Source organism: Rhinoderma darwinii, chromosome 2, assembly GCF_050947455.1.
Source record: "Rhinoderma darwinii isolate aRhiDar2 chromosome 2, aRhiDar2.hap1, whole genome shotgun sequence".
Taxonomy (NCBI): domain Eukaryota; kingdom Metazoa; phylum Chordata; class Amphibia; order Anura; family Rhinodermatidae; genus Rhinoderma; species Rhinoderma darwinii.
This window is the reverse complement of record NC_134688.1, coordinates 54,533,626-54,553,203: the sequence shown is the minus strand read 5'-3', so window position 1 is coordinate 54,553,203 and position 19,578 is coordinate 54,533,626. Positions and strand designations below refer to the sequence as shown.

General features: G+C 45.8%; 1 protein-coding gene across 1 annotated transcript; it reads left to right on the top strand.

Moving 5' to 3' along the window:
- Positions 1–921: 921 nt before the first annotated feature.
- On the top strand, positions 922–19,569 carry LOC142741707 (complement C1q and tumor necrosis factor-related protein 9A-like). The gene is given in 3 exon segments (XM_075851048.1): positions 922–979; positions 19,059–19,414; positions 19,417–19,569. Coding segments are annotated over 3 exon segments (567 nt in total).
- The last annotated feature ends 9 nt before the right edge of the window (positions 19,570–19,578 follow it).

The window sequence follows — 19,578 nt, the reverse complement described above, 5'->3', positions numbered from 1 at the left end:
TTTTATGAGTTTGGTAACAAAAGCGGACGCATGTTGGCCAGGGCGTTAAAGGCTCAGTTGGCCCAATCCCATATGCTAAACATTAAATCCCCTTCTGGCCATGTAGTCCACGCGACCCCCGAGATTGCAGATTGTTTTCATACCTTTTACTCTGATCTTTATAACCTTCGACCCTCCGCTGGCTCTTCCTCCCCGGATCGAACCTCTCTCCCCTCTCCCTTCACGCCCTTATCTGGTGCGGTGGCTGAGGAGATGGATGCTGATTTTACCTTGCCGGAGCTCCTCACAGTTATTAAGTATCTCCCTGGGGGGAAGAGTCCGGGACCGGATGGATATACTGCCAAATTCTATAAGACTTTGACAGACAGTCTGGCACCGCTTCTTCTCCACACCTTTAATTCTATTTCCCCTGCAGTCTTGTTCCCCACGGGTTCCACCTTGGCCCATATTACGGTTATCCCTAAACCGGGTAAGGACCCGCAGCTCTGCTGCTCCAGCTATCGCCCCATCTCCTTACTCAATGTGGATTTAAAAGTCTACGCCAAACTGCTTGCTAACAGACTAAATAAGCACCTTTCCCATTTAATTCATCCGGATCAGGTGGGCTTTGTGCCTGGCCGGGATGCGCGTGATAATACCCTGAAAACCCTAGATATTATTCATCATGCCCAGTCCCATCACATCCCTCTCATGATCCTGTCCCTGGATGCCGAATAGGCATTTGATAGAATATCCTAGCCCGCCCTTCACCAGACTCGCCAACAAATAGGTCTCGGTCCTTCCTTTATAGGTAAAATTATGGCCCTCTATCATTCCCTATCTGCCCAAATAAAAATAAACGGCTTCCTCTCTGCGCCTTTTGCTATTCATAATGGCTTCAGACAGGGTTGCCCTCTCTCCCCATTGCTGTACGTCCTCGTCATGGAGCATCTCAAGGCCTCTATCCGGGGCAGCTCGGATATTAAGGGTATTCTCATAGGTGGGACGGAATATAAGTGCTCTGCATTTGCTGATGACCTTTTGGTCTATCTTACGAACCCGCATGTATCTCTCCCATCGTTGATGTCCGAGTTGGCCTGTTTTGGATCATTGTCAAACTTTTAGATTAACTTATCCAAGTCCGAGGCTTTGAATGTATCTCTTCCGCCCTCGACACTATCACTCCTCAAAAGTAATTTACCGTTTTCCTGGCCTTCTAGGGGTATAACGTATTTAGGAGTGCGTATAAGTTCTGACCTCTCCAAACTGTTTACTAATAATTTTGCCCTGAAACACGCAGACAGATTTGCAAACAGTACGGTGGTCTCTTTAATTGGTGAAGATGCCCCTTTAAATAAAACATATAACACGAAGGGAAAATGTACTAATACTGGCATTTCATACCCTGGCCTTAATATAAAAAAAACATGCATCTTCTGATAAAGTCACTGTACTTTTCTAGCACCACTGTATGCTGCTGCTTTCCACTCTTTGGAGGGATAAGTTTGCTATTAGTTGGCTTACAGCTACAACCCTTTCTTTTGCAGTATTTTTTATGTGGTGTGACCTTTGCCTTAATGTTGTTTTTGAAAGTTATTATTTTGTTAATTTATATGTGGAATTTATTTTGCATTTAACTTTAGATAAACTATAACTTAAAACATTTGTTTTGAGACAGGATTAACAGGATTTTCATATATATATATATTAACCCAGAAATGAAAAGCTCGATTACACTGAAAAAGACAGCTATAAATACAAAACGATGATACATTTCAGCTCCAGTGCATTGAGAGTAGATTTGTGGATGATTTAGCAGTTGGCGTAAGTATTTGTAATATTTTTTGGAAACAAATCTGTAGACTAATTTTAACGTTCACGTCACGCTCGGGATATCCGCTTTCCTGTATAGCTTTTTTTTTCAGAAAGATAGAGTAAAATTTCTTAAAGGGGTTTCCCTGCCACAAACATTTATTACCTTTGCAAAAAATAGACGAGAAATATTAGTTTACTAAGATCCCCACAATCATCAGTATGGGGGTTTAGAGTCCCTCATCCCTTCTTAACAGCACAACCGTGGTGTGGAGTTTGTATGGAGCAGCTGTCGAGCATGTGCACTGTTTCCCAATGGGGGTTACAAAAACAACCGAGCCCTCTCAGTCACCTGTTTCCGTAACTCCTATAGAGTTGTACTGTGTAGTAGAGCGCATGCTTTACAGCCTGTAAGGGGTGGTTCTTCAATAGTCACAGAGGGCAGCAGTTTAAATGGGTTTTATTTAAACTAGTGGCAAACAACACGAGCGGTCCTAAAACGGGATTGGGCTCTCCACTTTGCAGGAGTTCTAACCAGGTCGGGCTGCACCAAAGTGACTGCAGGCGCTGCAGTCTGTTCCCACAAAGCCTCTACGGGTCGCTGAGGGGCTACCCTCTACCCACAGCCTGCCCTGATACGCCTAGGGTGCACCAGTCACTTTGGAGGAATGCTCTGGAGTAACACGCTCACACAGTTCTAAGTCCAAGTCTTTGAATCGGTTACCGTGTCTTTAAGGACCGCTCAAAATAATTGCAGTTGCTTTACATTATTTCACCCGTTGACAGGTCTCTTCACAATAATGCAGGAGAACAAGCAACAGACATCTCCCCACTTATCTCTTCTGGGGCATACTCCAACATGGACGCCACTTTCTAATTCCTCCTAGGCATCTCCTACTACTCACAGGGTAACCTCCTTGTTCCCCCCACAATCCCTCTCTTGTAGAAAGGACCTCCATCCTGCAGCTTCTCGCCAGGCACTGGGAGGCCGCACTCTCTCCCTACCAAGCTGCAGCAGTCCTCTCTGACTTCCCTCTGTGCTACCACACACACACTCCTTCCTGTTTCCTGCCAGGCAGCTCTATCTCTATGTCACTCCTACTGCAGTGACTCCTAGTGGCTGCACATAACATGGCAGGAATGTAACTGATAACACATCGGTGTAAACATCACCTCACACAGGGGGGAACACAGAACGCAGGTAGCAACAAACATGGAGGCTTCACTGGCAGACAGTTCAATTTAAAGGGGCAGCATCACCCGCTTACAAGTCGGCCTATACAAACCCCTCACTGCGGTCATGCTGGTGAAGAGGTATGGGGACTCAAGACCCCCATATTAATGATTATGGGGGTCCCAGCGGTGGGGCCCCCACCAGCCTAAGATTTATCAAATATCTTGTGGCTGCATTCCTCAAGAGTGACAAGAACGTGTGCAGGCATCTCTTCTCCACAGGACCTACAAACAAGGTTGCGGGAATTAACCCAGGAATCATGGAAAAGAGATGGGGCAAAGAACAATGGTGGATCATCATAGGGCGTTTTGGGTGGCCGCCCGGGGTCCGGGGGTCCCATAGCCACCCCAAGTACAATGCATCTTTGCCGCGATTTTGCCCCGTATCGCGGGAAAAAACACGACAAAACGACATTGTGTATGTTCTGTAAAGAACCTGCCGACATAATGGTCACATGATGACCTTATGCCTGCAGTTCTTGTTACTGATTACAGACCTGCTGGTCACATGACCACAGGTCCTGCAACAACAGCAGGAGAGAAGACCGTGATGTTAGGTGAGCTGCTAGGTATGAATAAGGGGATCATGGATTTGCTTAAGGGGTCTGGGGTCTGTATTTAGGGGGTCTGCATTTAAGTGGTCTGGGGTGTGTATTTAGGGGGTCTGGGGTCTGTATTTAGCTTGTCTGGTTTGGGTCTGTATTAGTTCAAGGGGTCTGTATTTAGGGGGTCTGTATTAGTTTAAGAGGTCTAGGGGTCTGTATTTAGGTGGTCTGGTCTAGGGTCTGTATTTAGGAAGTCTGGGGACTGTATTTAGGGGGTATGTATTTAAGGGGTCTCTATTAGTTTAGTAGGTCTGGTGTGGGGTCTGTATACAAGGGGTCTGATCTGGGTTCTGTATTTAGGAGGTCTGGGTCTGTATTAGTTTAAGGGGTCTGTATTTAGGGGGTCTGTATTAGTTTAAGGGGTCTGGGTCTGTATTTAGGTGGTCTGGTCTGGGTTCTGTTAGTTTAAGGGGTCTGTATTTAGGGGGCCTGGGGTTCTGTATTAGTTTAAGAGGTCTGGTCTGGGGTATGTATTAGTTTAGGGGGTCAGGTCTGGGGTCTGTATTTAGGGGTCTGGCCTGGGGTCTGCATTAGTTTATGAGGTCTGTATTTAGCGGTCTGGGGTCTGTATTAGTAAATAGGTCTATATTTAGGGGGACTGGTCTGGGGGTCTGTATTTAGGGGTCTGGTCTCGGGTCTGTATTTAGGAGGTCTGGGGTCTGCATATTTAGGGGGTCTGGTCTGGAGTCTGTATATTTATTAGATCGGGTCTGGGCTCTGTATATTTAGGGGATCTGGTCTGGGCTCTGTATTAGTTTATGGGGGTCTGGATTTAGGGGGTCTGGGTTCTGTATTAGTTTAGAGAGTCAGGTATGGGGTCTGTATTAGTTTATGGGGTTTGCATTTAGGGGTCCTGGTCTGGGGTCTGTATTAGTTTATGAGGTCTGGTCTGGGGTATGTATTAGATTAGGGAGTCAGGTTTGGGGTCATTAGTTTAGGGGGTCAGGTCTGGGGTCTGTATTTAGGGGTCTGGTCTGGGGTCTGTATTAGTTTATGGGGTCTGTATTTAGCAGTCTGGGGTCTGTATTAATAAATGGGGTCTGTATTTAGACAACTGGCCTGGTCTGGGGTCTATATTAGTTTAGGGGGTCAAGTCTGGGGTCTGTATTTAGGGGTCTCGTCCGAGGTCTGTATTTAGGATGCTAGTTCTGGGGTCTGTATTTATTTAGGGTGCTTATTCTGGGGTCTGTATTTGCTTAGGGGGGGTCTGGTCTGGGGACGGCAATAGTTTAGAAGGTCTGGGGTCTGTATGCATTCTAATTTATTAGGCCTCATGCCCACTTCCGTTTTTTCCTTCAGGGTGCTAGCCGTTTTTTTGACGGCTCGTACCATGACCCATTCATTTCAATGGGGCCATGCACACTTCAGTTTTTTTGACGATCTCGTTGTTCTCGTAGATCATGTCCTACTTTTGTCTGAGATTCCGTGACCGTGTGGCTCATAGAAGTCAATGAGTCCGTCAAAAAAACTGAAGGCACACGGAAGGCATCCGTGATGGAGCCGTTTCCTAGAAACGGCCAGGTGGGCAGAGGTACACATAGAGACAGATATTGCACTGCACTAATCGGCAGCCCCTTCTCTCTATCAGCACTGGTAGAGAGAAGAGGCTGCTGATCAGTGCTGGAACACAGCAATAGAAAGAAAAATAAGTTGATACGTACCCCGGGCATTGTCTTGGTGACGCGTCCCTCTTCTGACATCCAGTCCGACCTCCGTGGATGACGCGGCAGTCCATGTGACCGCTGCAGCCTGTGATTGGCTGCAGCGGTCACATGGTCTGAAACGTTATATCAGGAGGCCGGACTTGAGGAAGAAGCAGGCAAGCAGGGAGTTCAGGGTAAGTAGTAACTTTGTTTTTTGTTGCTTGTTTTTTTTTTTAATGAACCAATAATAACCTATATTGTGAGCGCCGCACATGGTATTCCCTGTCCAGCGGTAGTCTCTGTCCAGGGTGCTGAAAGAGTTAAAGGGGCTGCTCTGATCGGCAGCAACTCTTTCAGCACCCTGGACAGTGACTACCGCTGGACAGTGAATAGCATGTGCGGCGCTCACAATATCATGTACATAGTGTGAATGGGAACAGTTTCCTCTTGGAAACTGAAACACGGAAGTGTACACGGAGTACACATGGGAAGCACACTGATCCAATCACGGATACACAGATCCGTGAAAAACGGCCGTGAAAACGGAGATGGAAGTGTGCACCAGGCTTTAGTCTGAATAAAAGGAGTTGTCCGGGCACATCGATAGGTCATCAGTATGAAAAAACGTTCTGTGCCCGGACAACCTCTTTAATGTATGGACCTGGGCCTTGGTGTCTGAAATTTTGTGTTTCTCTAGAGGCTGGAACTGACTGCAGAAGCGAGGAGCAAAGATGTCTCATCAGGAGAAGTTGCCATACCGGTCTGTGTCAGATGGAGAAGACAGAGAACGACTCCCATCAGAGAAGACGCTATTTGTGAGTCACTGGATCTATAAAGGTTCTGTCCCCTCTGCTGACATGTCTGTTGTAGGAAATCCTTTTATTCCACATAAAGTCTTTGTGTACCCAGGACTAATAGACAACTGTGTGTTACCATTCCCATTGTCAGGAGGATGTGTCCCTACACAATGTGATACAGTCAGCAATGGTTGGAGACTGTCCGTATGTAGGGACACAGCCCTTTGAAAAGAAGAATCGTAACACTCATTTGTCAATGCTCGCACAAAAAGATGGTGTTCACTATAGACATGGCAGAGTGGCAGTGGGGAAGGGGGGCCCAAGTTTGTGGAACAGTCCAGGGTCTATGGTCTACTTAATCCGCCACTGGCAAAGAAGCACCAAGTCCTCCTACCTAGGCGGAAAGGGGTATGGTACTGTAAACCAACACAAGAAAGGGTTCTCATTTTAATTTTTACTATATTAACCAAATACCTCTTTGTACACCCCTGGGTGCAATGGTATGTTTAAAACTGTGAATGTTAGGAGTCCTATGGCTAAAGGCAAACCATTCCAGAGTATGGAATATATTGAAAAGGCAAAATAATTTAGCAATTTTACAATAACAGCAGTTTTAGCTTTATATGTGATATCAGTAGTGGGGGGGAAACATCAACATCACATAGGTAATGACGGAAAAAAGAGCTTTCCTCTTTACATAAGGTAGTAGTCCAGCAATGTGTTATGAGGTTTGGTGAACCTCCTTATCAGGTATTTCGGGTGTTCTAAACTTCTCTAAAAAGAGGCTTACAGAAACATAAAGTGCATTGCATGACTACAACCTGTGTGCTCAGGGCCACCAACAGGGCAGTACTACTGGTACTGCCGTCAGGGGCCCGGCCACAATGATGAAAAAAATAGGGGCCCGCCCGCTTCTCAGCTGCTTTAAACATTTGAATGAGGGCCCCATCATTAGTTCCTTGGATAAAGGAACGGACCCTGCAATGTAACTCTGAAGTAACTGCACTGGGGCCCTGAGAGGACTTACAGAAGAGGAATATGAGCATGAGAAGCAGAAGCTCCGTATGGAGAGATCCCACCCACCAATCACACCTCTCTCTACACAGCCGACTGGACCTGCAGGCTGGTGAGTTCCCCTCTCCATCCTGCTTCCCATTCATCCTGACCCCATTTGTAGAATATATAAAGTATAGTATGTTAAAATGTTTATTTTTAGTTTAGTGCTGTTAGTGTAACGACGGGGGTAGGGAAACGAACAAGTGAGCCCTAATCTACCCGCCACTCTGTCCCTGCCTACTTGCAACGACCCGCCCTAGGCGACGGGGTACAACTGGGCGGCGGTCCCTACGCTCAGTAAGTGCACGAGACAAACATACAAGGGAATACAAAGCAAAGGGAAAGGGGCAGTTGCCCACGGCAACACCGTGAGCAACCAGAGAGGTGAACGAGCCAAGTCAAACCAGGAGAGCACGAGGTACCAAACGCAGAGCAGGAGAGTAGTCAGTAAGCCAGGGTCAGTATGGAGCAGGATCAAATAGTAGGAGCTGTAGCTGGGCCAGGAAACCACACGGAAAGAATCACAAGCAAGGAGGAACAGGAAAGGCAGGTATAAATAGACAGAGGGCGGGAGCTAGCTGAGTCTGGCCAGGCTGCGATAGGCTCTCCCACTCCTAAGCCTGCCAGCCTGAGTGGTGGAAGCTGGAGTCAGTTTCAGAGACATAGACTCAGGTGAAGACTGATTACCTATGGGCGTTAACCCCGAAGCTGTGCCTGGCAGATCCTTTACAGTACCCCCCTTTTATGAGGGGCCACCGGACCCTTTCTAAGTGGACCTGGTTTATTGGGGAAACGAAGGTGAAACCTCCTGACCAATATCCCAGCGTGAACATCCTGAGCGGGTACCCAAGTCCTCTCCTCAGGCCCGTATCCTCTCATATGAACCAGGTACTGGAGGGAGCCTTGGACCATCCTGCTGTCCACAATCTTGGCCACCTCGAATTCTGCCCCCTCAGGGGTGAGAACGGGAACAGGAGGTTTCCTCGAGGGAGCCAAGGACGGGGAGCAGCGTTTAAGGAGGGAGGCATGAAACACGTCGTGTATACGAAAAGATGGGGGTAACTCCAGCCGGAGGGAGACAGGATTGAGGACTTCAATTACCTTATACGGCCCAATAAACCGGGGAGCAAACTTCTTGGACGGGACCTTAAGATGCAAGTTCCTAGACGATAACCACACCAGATCCCCGACCATAAACAAGGGGTTAGCAGAACGTTTTCTATCAGCCTGAGTTTTTTGTACGCTCTGGGACGCTTCTAGGTTCTTCTGAACCTGGGCCCAGACTGTGCACAGTTCCTGATGAACGACCTCTACCTCGGGATTGTTGGAACTACCAGGTGAAACGGAGGAGAACCGTGGATTAAACCCAAAATTACAGAAAAAGGGGGAGACCCCTGACGCGTTACTGACCCGGTTATTAAGGGAAAATTACATACATAGTTAGTATTACATAGTTAGTACGGCTGAAAAAAGACACATGTCCATCAAGTTCAACCAAGGGAAGGGAAAAGGGAAGGAAAAATTTCTACACATAGGAGCTAATATTTTTTTGTTCTAGGAAATTATCTAACCCTTTTTTAAAGCCATCTACTGTCCCTGCTGTGACCAGCTCCTGCGGTAGGCTATTCCATAAATTCACAGTTCTCACTGTAAAGAAGCCTTGTCGCCTCTGCAGCTTGAACCTTTTTTTCTCCAGACGGAGGGAGTGCCCCCTTGTTTTTTGAGGGGGTTTTACAAGGAACAGGATTTCACCATATTTTTTGTATGTGCCATTAATATATTTATATAAGTTAATCATGTCCCCCCTTAGTCGTCTTTTTTCAAGGCTAAATAGGTTTAATTCTTTCAATCTTTCCTCATAACTTAAATTCTCCATGCCCCTTATTAGCTTCGTTGCTCTTCTTTGTATTTTTTCCAACTCCAGGGCATCCTTTCTATGAACTGGAGCCCAGAACTGGACTGCATATTCTAGATGAGGCCTCACTAATGCTTTGTAAAGTGGCATTATTACATCCCTGTCCCGCGAGTCCATGCCTCTTTTAATACACGACAATATCCTGCTGGCCGTTGAAGCAGCGGATTGACACTGCATGCTGTTATTGAGTTTATGATTTACAAGAACACCCAGATCCTTCTCAACAAGTGAATCCGCCAGTGTAGCGCCCCCTAGGACATATGATGCATGCAGGTTGTTGGTACCAAGATGCATAACTTTACATTTATCTACATTAAACTTCATTTGCCAAGTGGACGCCCAAACACTTAGTTTGTTTAAATCTGCCTGTAATTCATGAACATCTTCCATAGTCTGAACTATATTACATAGCTTGGTGTCATCTGCAAAAATAGAAATAGTGCTATTAATCCCTTCCTCTATATCATTAATAAATAAGTTGAATAATAGTGGTCCCAGCACTGAACCCTGGGGTACACCACTTATAACCGGGGACCATTCAGAGAAGGAATCATTGACCACAACCCTCTGGATACGGTCCTTGAGCCAATTCTCAATCCAATTACAAACTATATTTTCTAAACCTATAGTCCTTAATTTACCCATTAGGCGTCTATGGGGGACAGTGTCAAATGCCTTTGCAAAGTCCAAAAACACTAAATCCACAGCGGCCCCTCTGTCTAGACTTCTGCTCACCTCTTCATAAAAACAGATTAGGTTAGTTTGACAACTTCTGTCCTTAGTAAAACCGTGCTGGCTGTCACTTATAATGCTATTTATTGTCACATAATCCTGTATATAGTCCCTCAATAGCCCCTCAAACATTTTCCCCACGATGGATGTTAAGCTTACTGGTCTATAATTACCCGGGGAAGACCTAGAGCCCTTTTTGAAAATAGGCACCACATTTGCGCTGCGCCAGTCCCTTGGCACTATACCTGTCACTAGAGATTCTCTGAATATTATGAAAAGGGGGACAGAAATAACTGAACTAAGCTCTTTAAGAATTCTAGGGTGTAACCCATCTGGTCCCGGAGCCTTGTGCACATTTATTTTATTTAATTTAGCTTGGACCATCTCTACATTCATCCAATTCAGTATATCAACTGATATATTAACAGCACTGGCACCGGCTATATCAGCTGCTCTTTCTTCTGTTGTATATACAGAGCTAAAGAACCCATTTAGTAACTCTGCCTTCTCTTGATCCCCTGTGACCAACTCCCCATTACCATTATCTAGGGGTCCTACATGTTCAGACCTTGGCTTTTTTGCATTTATATGCTTGAAGAATTTTTTAGGATTTGTTTTACTATCCTTGGCCACCTGCCTTTCATTTTGTATTTTTGCTAATTTTATTACATTTTTACAGATTTTATTAAGCTCTTTATATTTTACAAAGGCTACAGCTGTACCCTCAGATTTGTATTTTTTAAATGCCCTTTTTTTGTCATGTATTGCCCCTTTCACAGAAGGTGTAAGCCATGTGGGGTTTAATTTGAGTCGTTTATACTTATTACCTGTAGGAATAAATTTTGCACTATAATAACTCAAAGTAGATTTGAAAATCTCCCATTTATCATTTGTTCCATTATTTGACATTAGTTCTTCCCAGTCTATATCCTGAATTGCAGCCCTCATCCTGGGGAAATTGGCTTTCTTAAAATTAAATGTTTTTGCCCTCCCAGCCTGCGTTTGTTTTTTACAGTATAGGTAAAATGTAACTATATTATGATCACTGTTACCGAGGTTTTCACGAACATTGACATTCCCAACAAGATCTGCATTATTAGAAATGACCAGATCCAACAGAGCTTCACCTCTAGTCGGGTCTTCCACAAACTGGCCCATAAAATTTTCCTGCAACAGGTTGAGGAAATGTCTCCCCTTTGCAGTTGTAGCCGAACCATGACACCAATTAATATCCCGGAAATTAAAATCTCCCATTATCACTACAGTACCCGCCTGTGCAGCCCGCTCCATCTGTTTATATATCTGACCTTCCATCTCCTCAGTTATATTGGGGGGTCTATAGATTACACCAAAAGTAATTTTTTCAGTGTTTACCTCCCTTTCTAGTTCCACCCACAAGGTTTCAACCTCCTCACAGTCTTCACCCACTATTGTCTCTTTCACACTCGCCTTCATATCACTTCTCACATACAGACATACACCACCACCTTTCCTATTTGTCCTGTCTTTACGAAAAAGTGTAAAACCCTGTAGATTTACAGCCCAGTCATGTGAAGAGTCCAGCCATGTTTCAGCAACACCAACTATATCTATATTTTCTTCCAGTATCAAGGCCTCCAGCTCCCCCATTTTGCTTGCTAGACTTCTGGCATTTGTGAACATACACTTTAACTTGCCTGTCAGTTTTTCACTTTTATTATCAGAAATGTGATTTGACATTAATCGGTCCTTTTTATTTACACTGATGTTTTGTAACGAAAGGATCTCCTTATCTTGTTGTCTAGTCCTCTCCCCACATTCTGTTTCTCCCCCCACCAATATAGTCTGACCCCTCTCTAACCTGGCTACCCCTTTTTTTTCTACATTGACCTCCCTCCTCAGCCCTAGTTTAAATACTCCGCCACCCCAGCTAGAATTCTCTCCCCCAGCACAGCGGACCCCCTTCCATTTAGGTGCAAATCATCTGCAGAATACAGTTTGTACCCCAATGAAAAGTCAGCCCAGTGCTCTAGGAACCCAAATCCTTCTCCTCTACACCAAGACTTCAGCCATGCATTTAACTCCCTAAGCTCCCGCTGTCTTTCCTGTGATGCGCATGGCACAGGCAGTATTCCTGAGAATACAACCTTGGAGGTCCTTCCCTTCAGCTTGTAGCCTAGTTCTTTAAAATTATTCTTAAGGCTCCTCCACCTACCATTTATTCTGTCGTTGGTACCGACATGGACCACGACAGCTGGATCATCACCAGCCCCTCCCAGCAATTTGTCCACCCGTTCCACCACATGCCGAACCCTGGCACCAGGGAGACAGCAAACCATTCGGTTGAGGCGGTCTTGGCGACAAATTATTCTATCCGTCTTCCTGATTATAGAATCCCCTACAACTATCAATTGTCTTGGCTTGCCTGCATTACCATCCCGCCGACTACTAGCTGGGCTGTTCTCCCGGCTGTTAGGGAGATCAGTATCCACTAGGGCTGCCTTTTCTGAGACTGACACCCTCGCATCATCACCCAACCTGGCAATTTTGCTTGGAATGCCAGAAACCGGATCGGCCTTCCTTGTCTTTGACCCCTTTCTACTGCCCCTAACTACATTAACCCAGCTACTTACCTGATCCTGCTCACCCATGTCTTCACCCTCCAGTTCTAACCCACTAACTGCATGCTCTGTGAGCAGCAAGCTCCGCTCAAAATTGTCTATCCTCCTCAGTGTTGCATTCTGCTCCTCCAGATCTCTAATACGAGCTTCCAGGTGAACAACATGCTCACATCTGCCACAGAGATATTCACCCTGGAACTCCGGCTCCAGTCGTGTATACATATGACAAACTGTGCACTGAAGAAAACCTCCAATCTTGCTATCCATTATCCAAGTTACACCAAAACAGCGAACAATTGTCAAAGAAAAAGAAGAGTACTTACTGGGGCTTCAACTCCTCTTTTCAACTCCGGTTTTAGAACTCCACTTAGTTCACAAGCCACTTAAACCACCAAGCTCAGAAAGAGCAAGCTCAAAATGAGGTCTGATGACTAATTTATACCACCTGTGTCCAGTTAACCCCTTCCCCCTCGTCAACTGCTCAGCTGGAACGAATCTGCAAGGGAAAAAAAATAAATAAAAATTTACAAATTTTTTTTTTTAAATTGTGTGAGTTTTTGCTATCTTCTATTTGCTAGCAATCAAAACAGATTCACAAACACAGAAATACAGCAACACAATACAGAAGTACAGCAACACAATCCGGTTTTAGAACTCCACTTAGTTCACAAGCCACTTAAACCACCAAGCTCAGAAAGAGCAAGCTCAAAATGAGGTCTGATGACTAATTTATACCACCTGTGTCCAGTTAACCCCTTCCCCCTCGTCAACTGCTCAGCTGGAACGAATCTGTGTCCAGTTAACCCCTTCCCCCTCGTCAACTGCTCAGCTGGAACGAATCTGCAAGGGAAGAAAAAAAAAAAAAAAAAAATTTACAAATTTTTTTTTTTAAATTGTGTGAGTTTTTGCTATCTTCTATTTGCTAGCAATCAAAACAGATTCACAAACACAGAAATACAGCAACACAATACAGAAGTACAGCAACACAATCCGGTTTTAGAACTCCACTTAGTTCACAAGCCACTTAAACCACCAAGCTCAGCGAGGGGAATGAATGAGACCCAATCATATTGACAGTCAGAGATAAAACACCTTAAATATTGTTCTAGAGATTGATTAGTCCTCTCCGTTTGGCCATTGGTTTCAGGATGGAAGGCAGAGGAGAAGGACAGATCAATCTCCAACTTTTTACAGAAGGCTCTCCAAAACAAAGAAACAAATTGTACCCCTCTGTCCGAAACAATATTGACAGGGACCCCATGGAGACGCAGTATGTGTTTGACAAACAAGGTAGCTAACGTCTTGGCGTTGGGTAGTTTCTTGAGGGGCACAAAATGGCACATCTTACTGAAGCGGTCTACTACCACCCACACCACCGACTTGCCTTGGGATGGAGGCAAATCGGTGATAAAATCCATGGAGATATGTGTCCAAGGTCTCTGGGGAATGGGCAACGAATGTAGTAAGCCCGCTGGTCGGGACCTGGGAGTCTTGGACCTAGCACAAACCTCACAAGCGGTGACGTAGGCCTTAACGTCTTTAGGCAACTCAGGCCACCAATAGTTTCTGGCAATGAGGTGTTTGGTACCCAGGATGCCTGGATGACCAGATAGTGCGGAGTCATGATTTTCCCTAAGTACCCTTAGCCGGTATTGCAGGGGAACAAACAGCTTGTCCTCAGGAAGGTTCCCGGGAGCTGAACCTTGATCAGCCGCAATTTCAGAGACTAAATCAGAATCAATAGAAGAAATGATTTTACCGGGAGGCAAAATACAAGCAGGATCTTCCTCCAAAGGAGGACTTGCCATGAAGCTACGCGACAGTGCATTGGCCTTAATATTTTTAGACCCAGCCCTATAGGTAACCAAAAAGTTGAATCTGGTAAAAAATAGCGCCCATCGAGCTTGTCTCGGGTTTAGCCTCCGGGCACATTCTAGGAAAACCAGATTCTTGTGGTCGGTAAGGACCGTTACCTGGTGCCTAGCCCCCTACAGGAAGTGGCGCCACTCTTCAAATGCCCATTTAATGGCTAAGAGTTCGCGGTTGCCAATATCATAGTTACTCTCAGTGGGCGAAAACTTCCTGGAGAAGTAGGCACAGGGGCGGAGATGGGTGAGGGACCTGGTACCCTGGGACAAGACAGCCTCCACTCCCACCTCGGATGCGTCAACTTCCACGATAAATGGCTCCATTTGGTTGGGCTGAACCAGCACCGGGGCCGAGATAAAGCACTTCTTAAGGACCTCAAAAGCCTGGACAGCCTCAGGAGGCCAGTGGAGGAGATCAGCACCTTTGCGAGTGAGGTCCGTAAGAGGCTTAGCGATGACCGAGAAGTTAGCAATAAATCTCCTGTAATAATTAGCGAACCCCAAAAAACACTGTAACGCCTTCAGGGAGGCAGGTTGGACCCATTCCGCCACAGCCTGAAACTTGGCGGGGTCCATGCGGAATTCATGAGGAGTGAGGATTTGACCCAAAAATGGTATCTCCTGTACCCCAAACACACATTTTTCGGTTTTTGCAAACAGTTTGTTTTCCCGAAGGACCTGGAGCACCTTCCTGACATGCTCAATGTGGGAGGACCAGTCCTTGGAAAACACCAGTATGTCATCAAGGTACACTATAAGAAATATCCCCAGGTAATCTCTCAAAATCTAATTTATGAAATTCTGGAAGACCGCCGGAGCATTACACAACCCAAAGGGCATGACGAGGTATTCGAAATGACCTTCGGGAGTGTTAAGCGCAGTCTTCCACTCATCCCCCCCTTTGGTGCGGATAAGGTTATACGCCCCCCGTAGATCAAACTTGGAGAACCATTGGGCCCCCTGAACCTGATTAAAGAGATCAGGAATCAAAGGAAGGGTATACTGGTTCCTTACAGTGACCTTATTCAGGTTACGGTAGTCAATGCATGGCCTAAGACCACCATCCTTCTTCCCTACGAAGAAGAAGCCAGCACCTACCGGAGAAGTAGAGGGGCGAATGTAACCCTTGGCCAGGCATTCCTGGATATACTCTCTGATGGCTTCACGTTCGGGACAAGAAAGATTAAATATCCTACCCTTAGGAAGCTTAGCTCCTGGTACCAATTCGATAGCGCAATCGTATTCTCTATGAGGAGGTAACACTTCGGAGGCCTCCTTAGAGAAAACATCAGCGAAGTCCTGAACAAACTCAGGTAGCGTGTTCACCTCCTCAGGAGGAGAAATAGAATTAACAGAAAAACATGACGTCAAACATTCATTACCCCATTTGGTAAGCTCCCCAGTATTCCAGTCAAACGTGGGATTATGCAACTGCAACCAGGGAAGGCCTAAAACCAAATCGGACGATAATCCCTGCATCAACAGTACAGAGCACTGCTCCAAATGCATGGAGCCAACAAGGAGTTCAAAAACAGGGGTATGCTGTGTAAAATAACCATTAGCAAGAGGAGTGGAGTCGATACCCACTACCGGGACAGGTTTATGCAAATCAATCAAAGGCATAGCAAGAGACCTAGCAAATTCCACAGACATGATATTAGCAGAGGACCCTGAATCCACGAAGGCACTGCCGGTAGCAGACCTACCACCAAAAGAGACCTGAAAGGGAAGCAAGATCTTATTACGTTTCATATTTACGGGAAATACCTGTGCGCCCAAGTGACCTCCCCGATGATCACTTAGGCGCGGAAGTTCTCCGGCTGCATTCTTATGCTTAGGACAGTTGTTCACTTGATGCTTGTCATCCCCACAGTAGAAGCAGAGACCATTCTTCCTGCGGAAATCTCTACGTTGTTGGGGGGACACGGAGGCCCCGAGTTGCATAGGTACCTCTGAGTCTTCCGGGGAGGAACGAAGCAACGGAACCTCGGAAGACATCATGGGGGAGTCGGAGGAGAAAACACATAAACGTTCACGTTGTCGTTCCCTCAGACGTCGGTCAAGTCGTACCGCTAAAGCCATAACCTGGTCTAGGGAGTCAGAAGAGGGATAGCTAACTAGCAGGTCTTTCAGGGCATTCGACAGACCCAAACTAAACTGGCACCTTAAGGCAGGGTCATTCCACCGAGAAGCTACGCACCACTTCCTAAAGTCAGAACAATACTCCTCAACAGGTCTCTTACCCTGACGTAAGGTCACCAGCTGACTCTCGGCAAAGGCAGTCCTGTCAGTCTCGTCATAAATGAGTCCAAGAGCAGAAAAGAAACGATCAACGGAGGAAAGTTCAGGGGCGTCAGGAGCCAAGGAGAAGGCCCACTCTTGGGGCCCTTCCTGGAGCCGGGACATACTTATACCCACCCGCTGGTTCTCAGAACCTGAGGAATGAGGCTTTAAGCGAAAGTAAAGCCTACAACTCTCCCGAAAGGAGAGAAAAGCCCCCCGGTCCCCTGAGAACCGGTCGGGCAACTTGAGGTGGGGTTCAATAGGTGAGGTGAGGGGGACTACCATGGTAGCATCAGGCTGGTTGACCCTCTGAGCCAGGGCCTGGACCTGTAGAGAGAGACCCTGCATTTTCTGAGCCAGGGTCTCAAGGGGGTCCATAGTAGTGACAGGGACCAGGGTAGACTAGGTATGGGCTTGTGATTATGTAACGACGGGGGTAGGGAAACGAACAAGTGAGCCCTAATCTACCCGCCACTCTGTCCCTGCCTACTTGCAACGACCCGCCCTAGGCGACGGGGTACAACTGGGTGGCGGTCCCTACGCTCAGTAAGTGCACTAGACAAACATACAAGGGAATACAAAGGAAAGGGGCAGTTGCCCACGGCAACACCGTGAGCAACCAGAGAGGTGAACGAGCCAAGTCAAACCAGGAGAGCACGAGGTACCAAATGCAGAGCAGGAGAGTAGTCAGTAAGCCAGGGTCAGTATGGAGCAGGATCAAATAGTAGGAGCTGTAGCTGGGCCAGGAAACCACACGGAAAGAATCACAAGCAAGGAGGAACAGGAAAGGCAGGTATAAATAGACAGGGGGAGGGAGCTAGCTGAGTCTGGCCAGGCTGCGATAGGCTCTCCCACTCCTAAGCCTGCCAGCCTGAGTGGTGGAAGCTGGAGTCAGTCTCAGAGACATAGACTCAGGTGAAGACTGATTACCTATGGGCGTTAACCCCGAAGCTGTGCCTGGCAGATCCTTTACAGTTAGGCTATATTGTCACAGTGCGGTCAAGTCACGTTTTTGCTGTGATTTTGCAAAAATTGTGGCAAAAAAATGGGATTTGACCCCATTGTGTAACTAGACTAAGGCCTTATTCAGGCAGCCGTCTTCGGTCCATGATATATGAACTGTGTATCGCCCATATTTACCAGGCTGACCATAGTTCAGGGAGCCGGGCTTCTAGCATCATACTCATCTATAATCATAGGAGTCCCTGCCTCTCCGCAGGAATACTGCCCTGTACTGTAATCATGTTTTCAGTATGGGACCGGGGATGGTATTTCTGCAGTAGACAAGGACTCATAGATAACTGTGATACAAGGAGTCCGGTTCCCTGAACTGTGGTCGATCCGGGAAATACGGCCGACACGTGGTCCGTATATCACAGACCGAACATGGACGTCTGAATAAGGCCACTGACTTGTCTCCTATTTTTGGTGTGGATTGCGCACTGAAAATTCGCTACAAATTACCATATAAGGCTATATTCAGACGAACGTGTGTGAAATCGTTTTTCACTGCCGATTTGCACCCATGCGGGACCCATTTTCACAGATCCCTCATAGACTTGCATCTATTAAGGGATCTGTGAAAATGGACAAAAATAGGACATGTCCTATTTTGTTACAGACCCTTCACACGGTCCGTTAAAACAACGACTGTGTGAATAGCCCCGTAGAAATACATGCAGCCATGTGACGGCCATTAAAAAAACACGCCCTTCACACAGACGATTAACACGTTCCTCTGAATAAACCCTAACTCATGTGAATGGGGTTTTCCAAACCCCATGTACGTGCAGCAGAAAAAAATCTGCATGGAATTTAGGAGGTGCTGCTGATTTTGTGTGGCACTATCTATGCTGGTTTTTATGCTACGGCCTGCACATATCCACCATCATTTTATATTGGAGCTTGTAATATAAAGGCTTAGGCTGGTGGACACGTTCAGACCAATACTTGCAGCATAAAAAACAGAAGGTATTGGGAGCTTGGCGAAAATAACTTAGTTTTAATAGTATGCATTTGGAAACCCCCCCTTTTTAAAATCCTACATTTGCCCACCGGGCAGCGGGCTGACATTAGGTATTGATGCCACTAGCTTCTGTTCTTATGCTCTATAGATGAGACGGTGTTGATGTCTAATAGCGGCCTTCAGCAAAGTCTCTGGAAAAAGTACTCCCGTAGAAAAAGCAGTAGTCTGATGTTATGGTGACATTCTTTGCCATGACTACCGCTGTAATCGCGACTCAGCCCCTAATGTTTTATTAAAAGTGACCCTTACTTTAATACACTGATATTCAACATTTTATCTTTCTTAAACAATTCAGTCCAAGAAAAACTATTAACTGAACTATGATATGTACAATTTCGTGTGAATTAATAACATAGATTAAATGCCAGACACAGCCGATGCAAAAGAGTGGCGCTGTTTCTGGAAAAAACATATATTATTGTAAACTGAAAAGCTTGCAATATGAATATCTATTTAAAAGATGCCTTAAAGTTTCAGAATTTGACTAAATATGTTTTTGTATGTTCTAGGTGATCCTGGGGATAAAGTTCCACAAGGTACTCCTGGTAAAACAGGTCCTTCAGGATTTGCTGGGCCTCCAGGATCTCCAGGTCTTCATGGTCATCCAGGCTTTCCAGGATTACCGAATACAAGAAAAATCTATGCATTTCATGTTGGACTGACATCTTCTTTTCCATCTATTGATGGCCCAATTAAGTTTGAAAACGTTTTTTACAATGAACAAAGTATTTATAACACAGGAAGTGGAAAGTTCATAGCTCCAGTAGATGGTCTATATTTCCTAACATACCAAATTCTAGTAAATTATAAAAATGTACATATTACTCTAGGAGATAATGGTAAGATTGTGCAGTACATGTATCATGTGACGATGGGTCCAATACTAACCAAGCCCCCGTGACCTCTATTCTAGCTCTTAAAACAATGGAGGAGGTTTGGCTGGAGGTTGAAGGAAGCAAAAATGGCCTTTATGCTGACAATGATGATGACTCTACATTTTCAGTCTTTCTGATTTCATGAAACCAGACA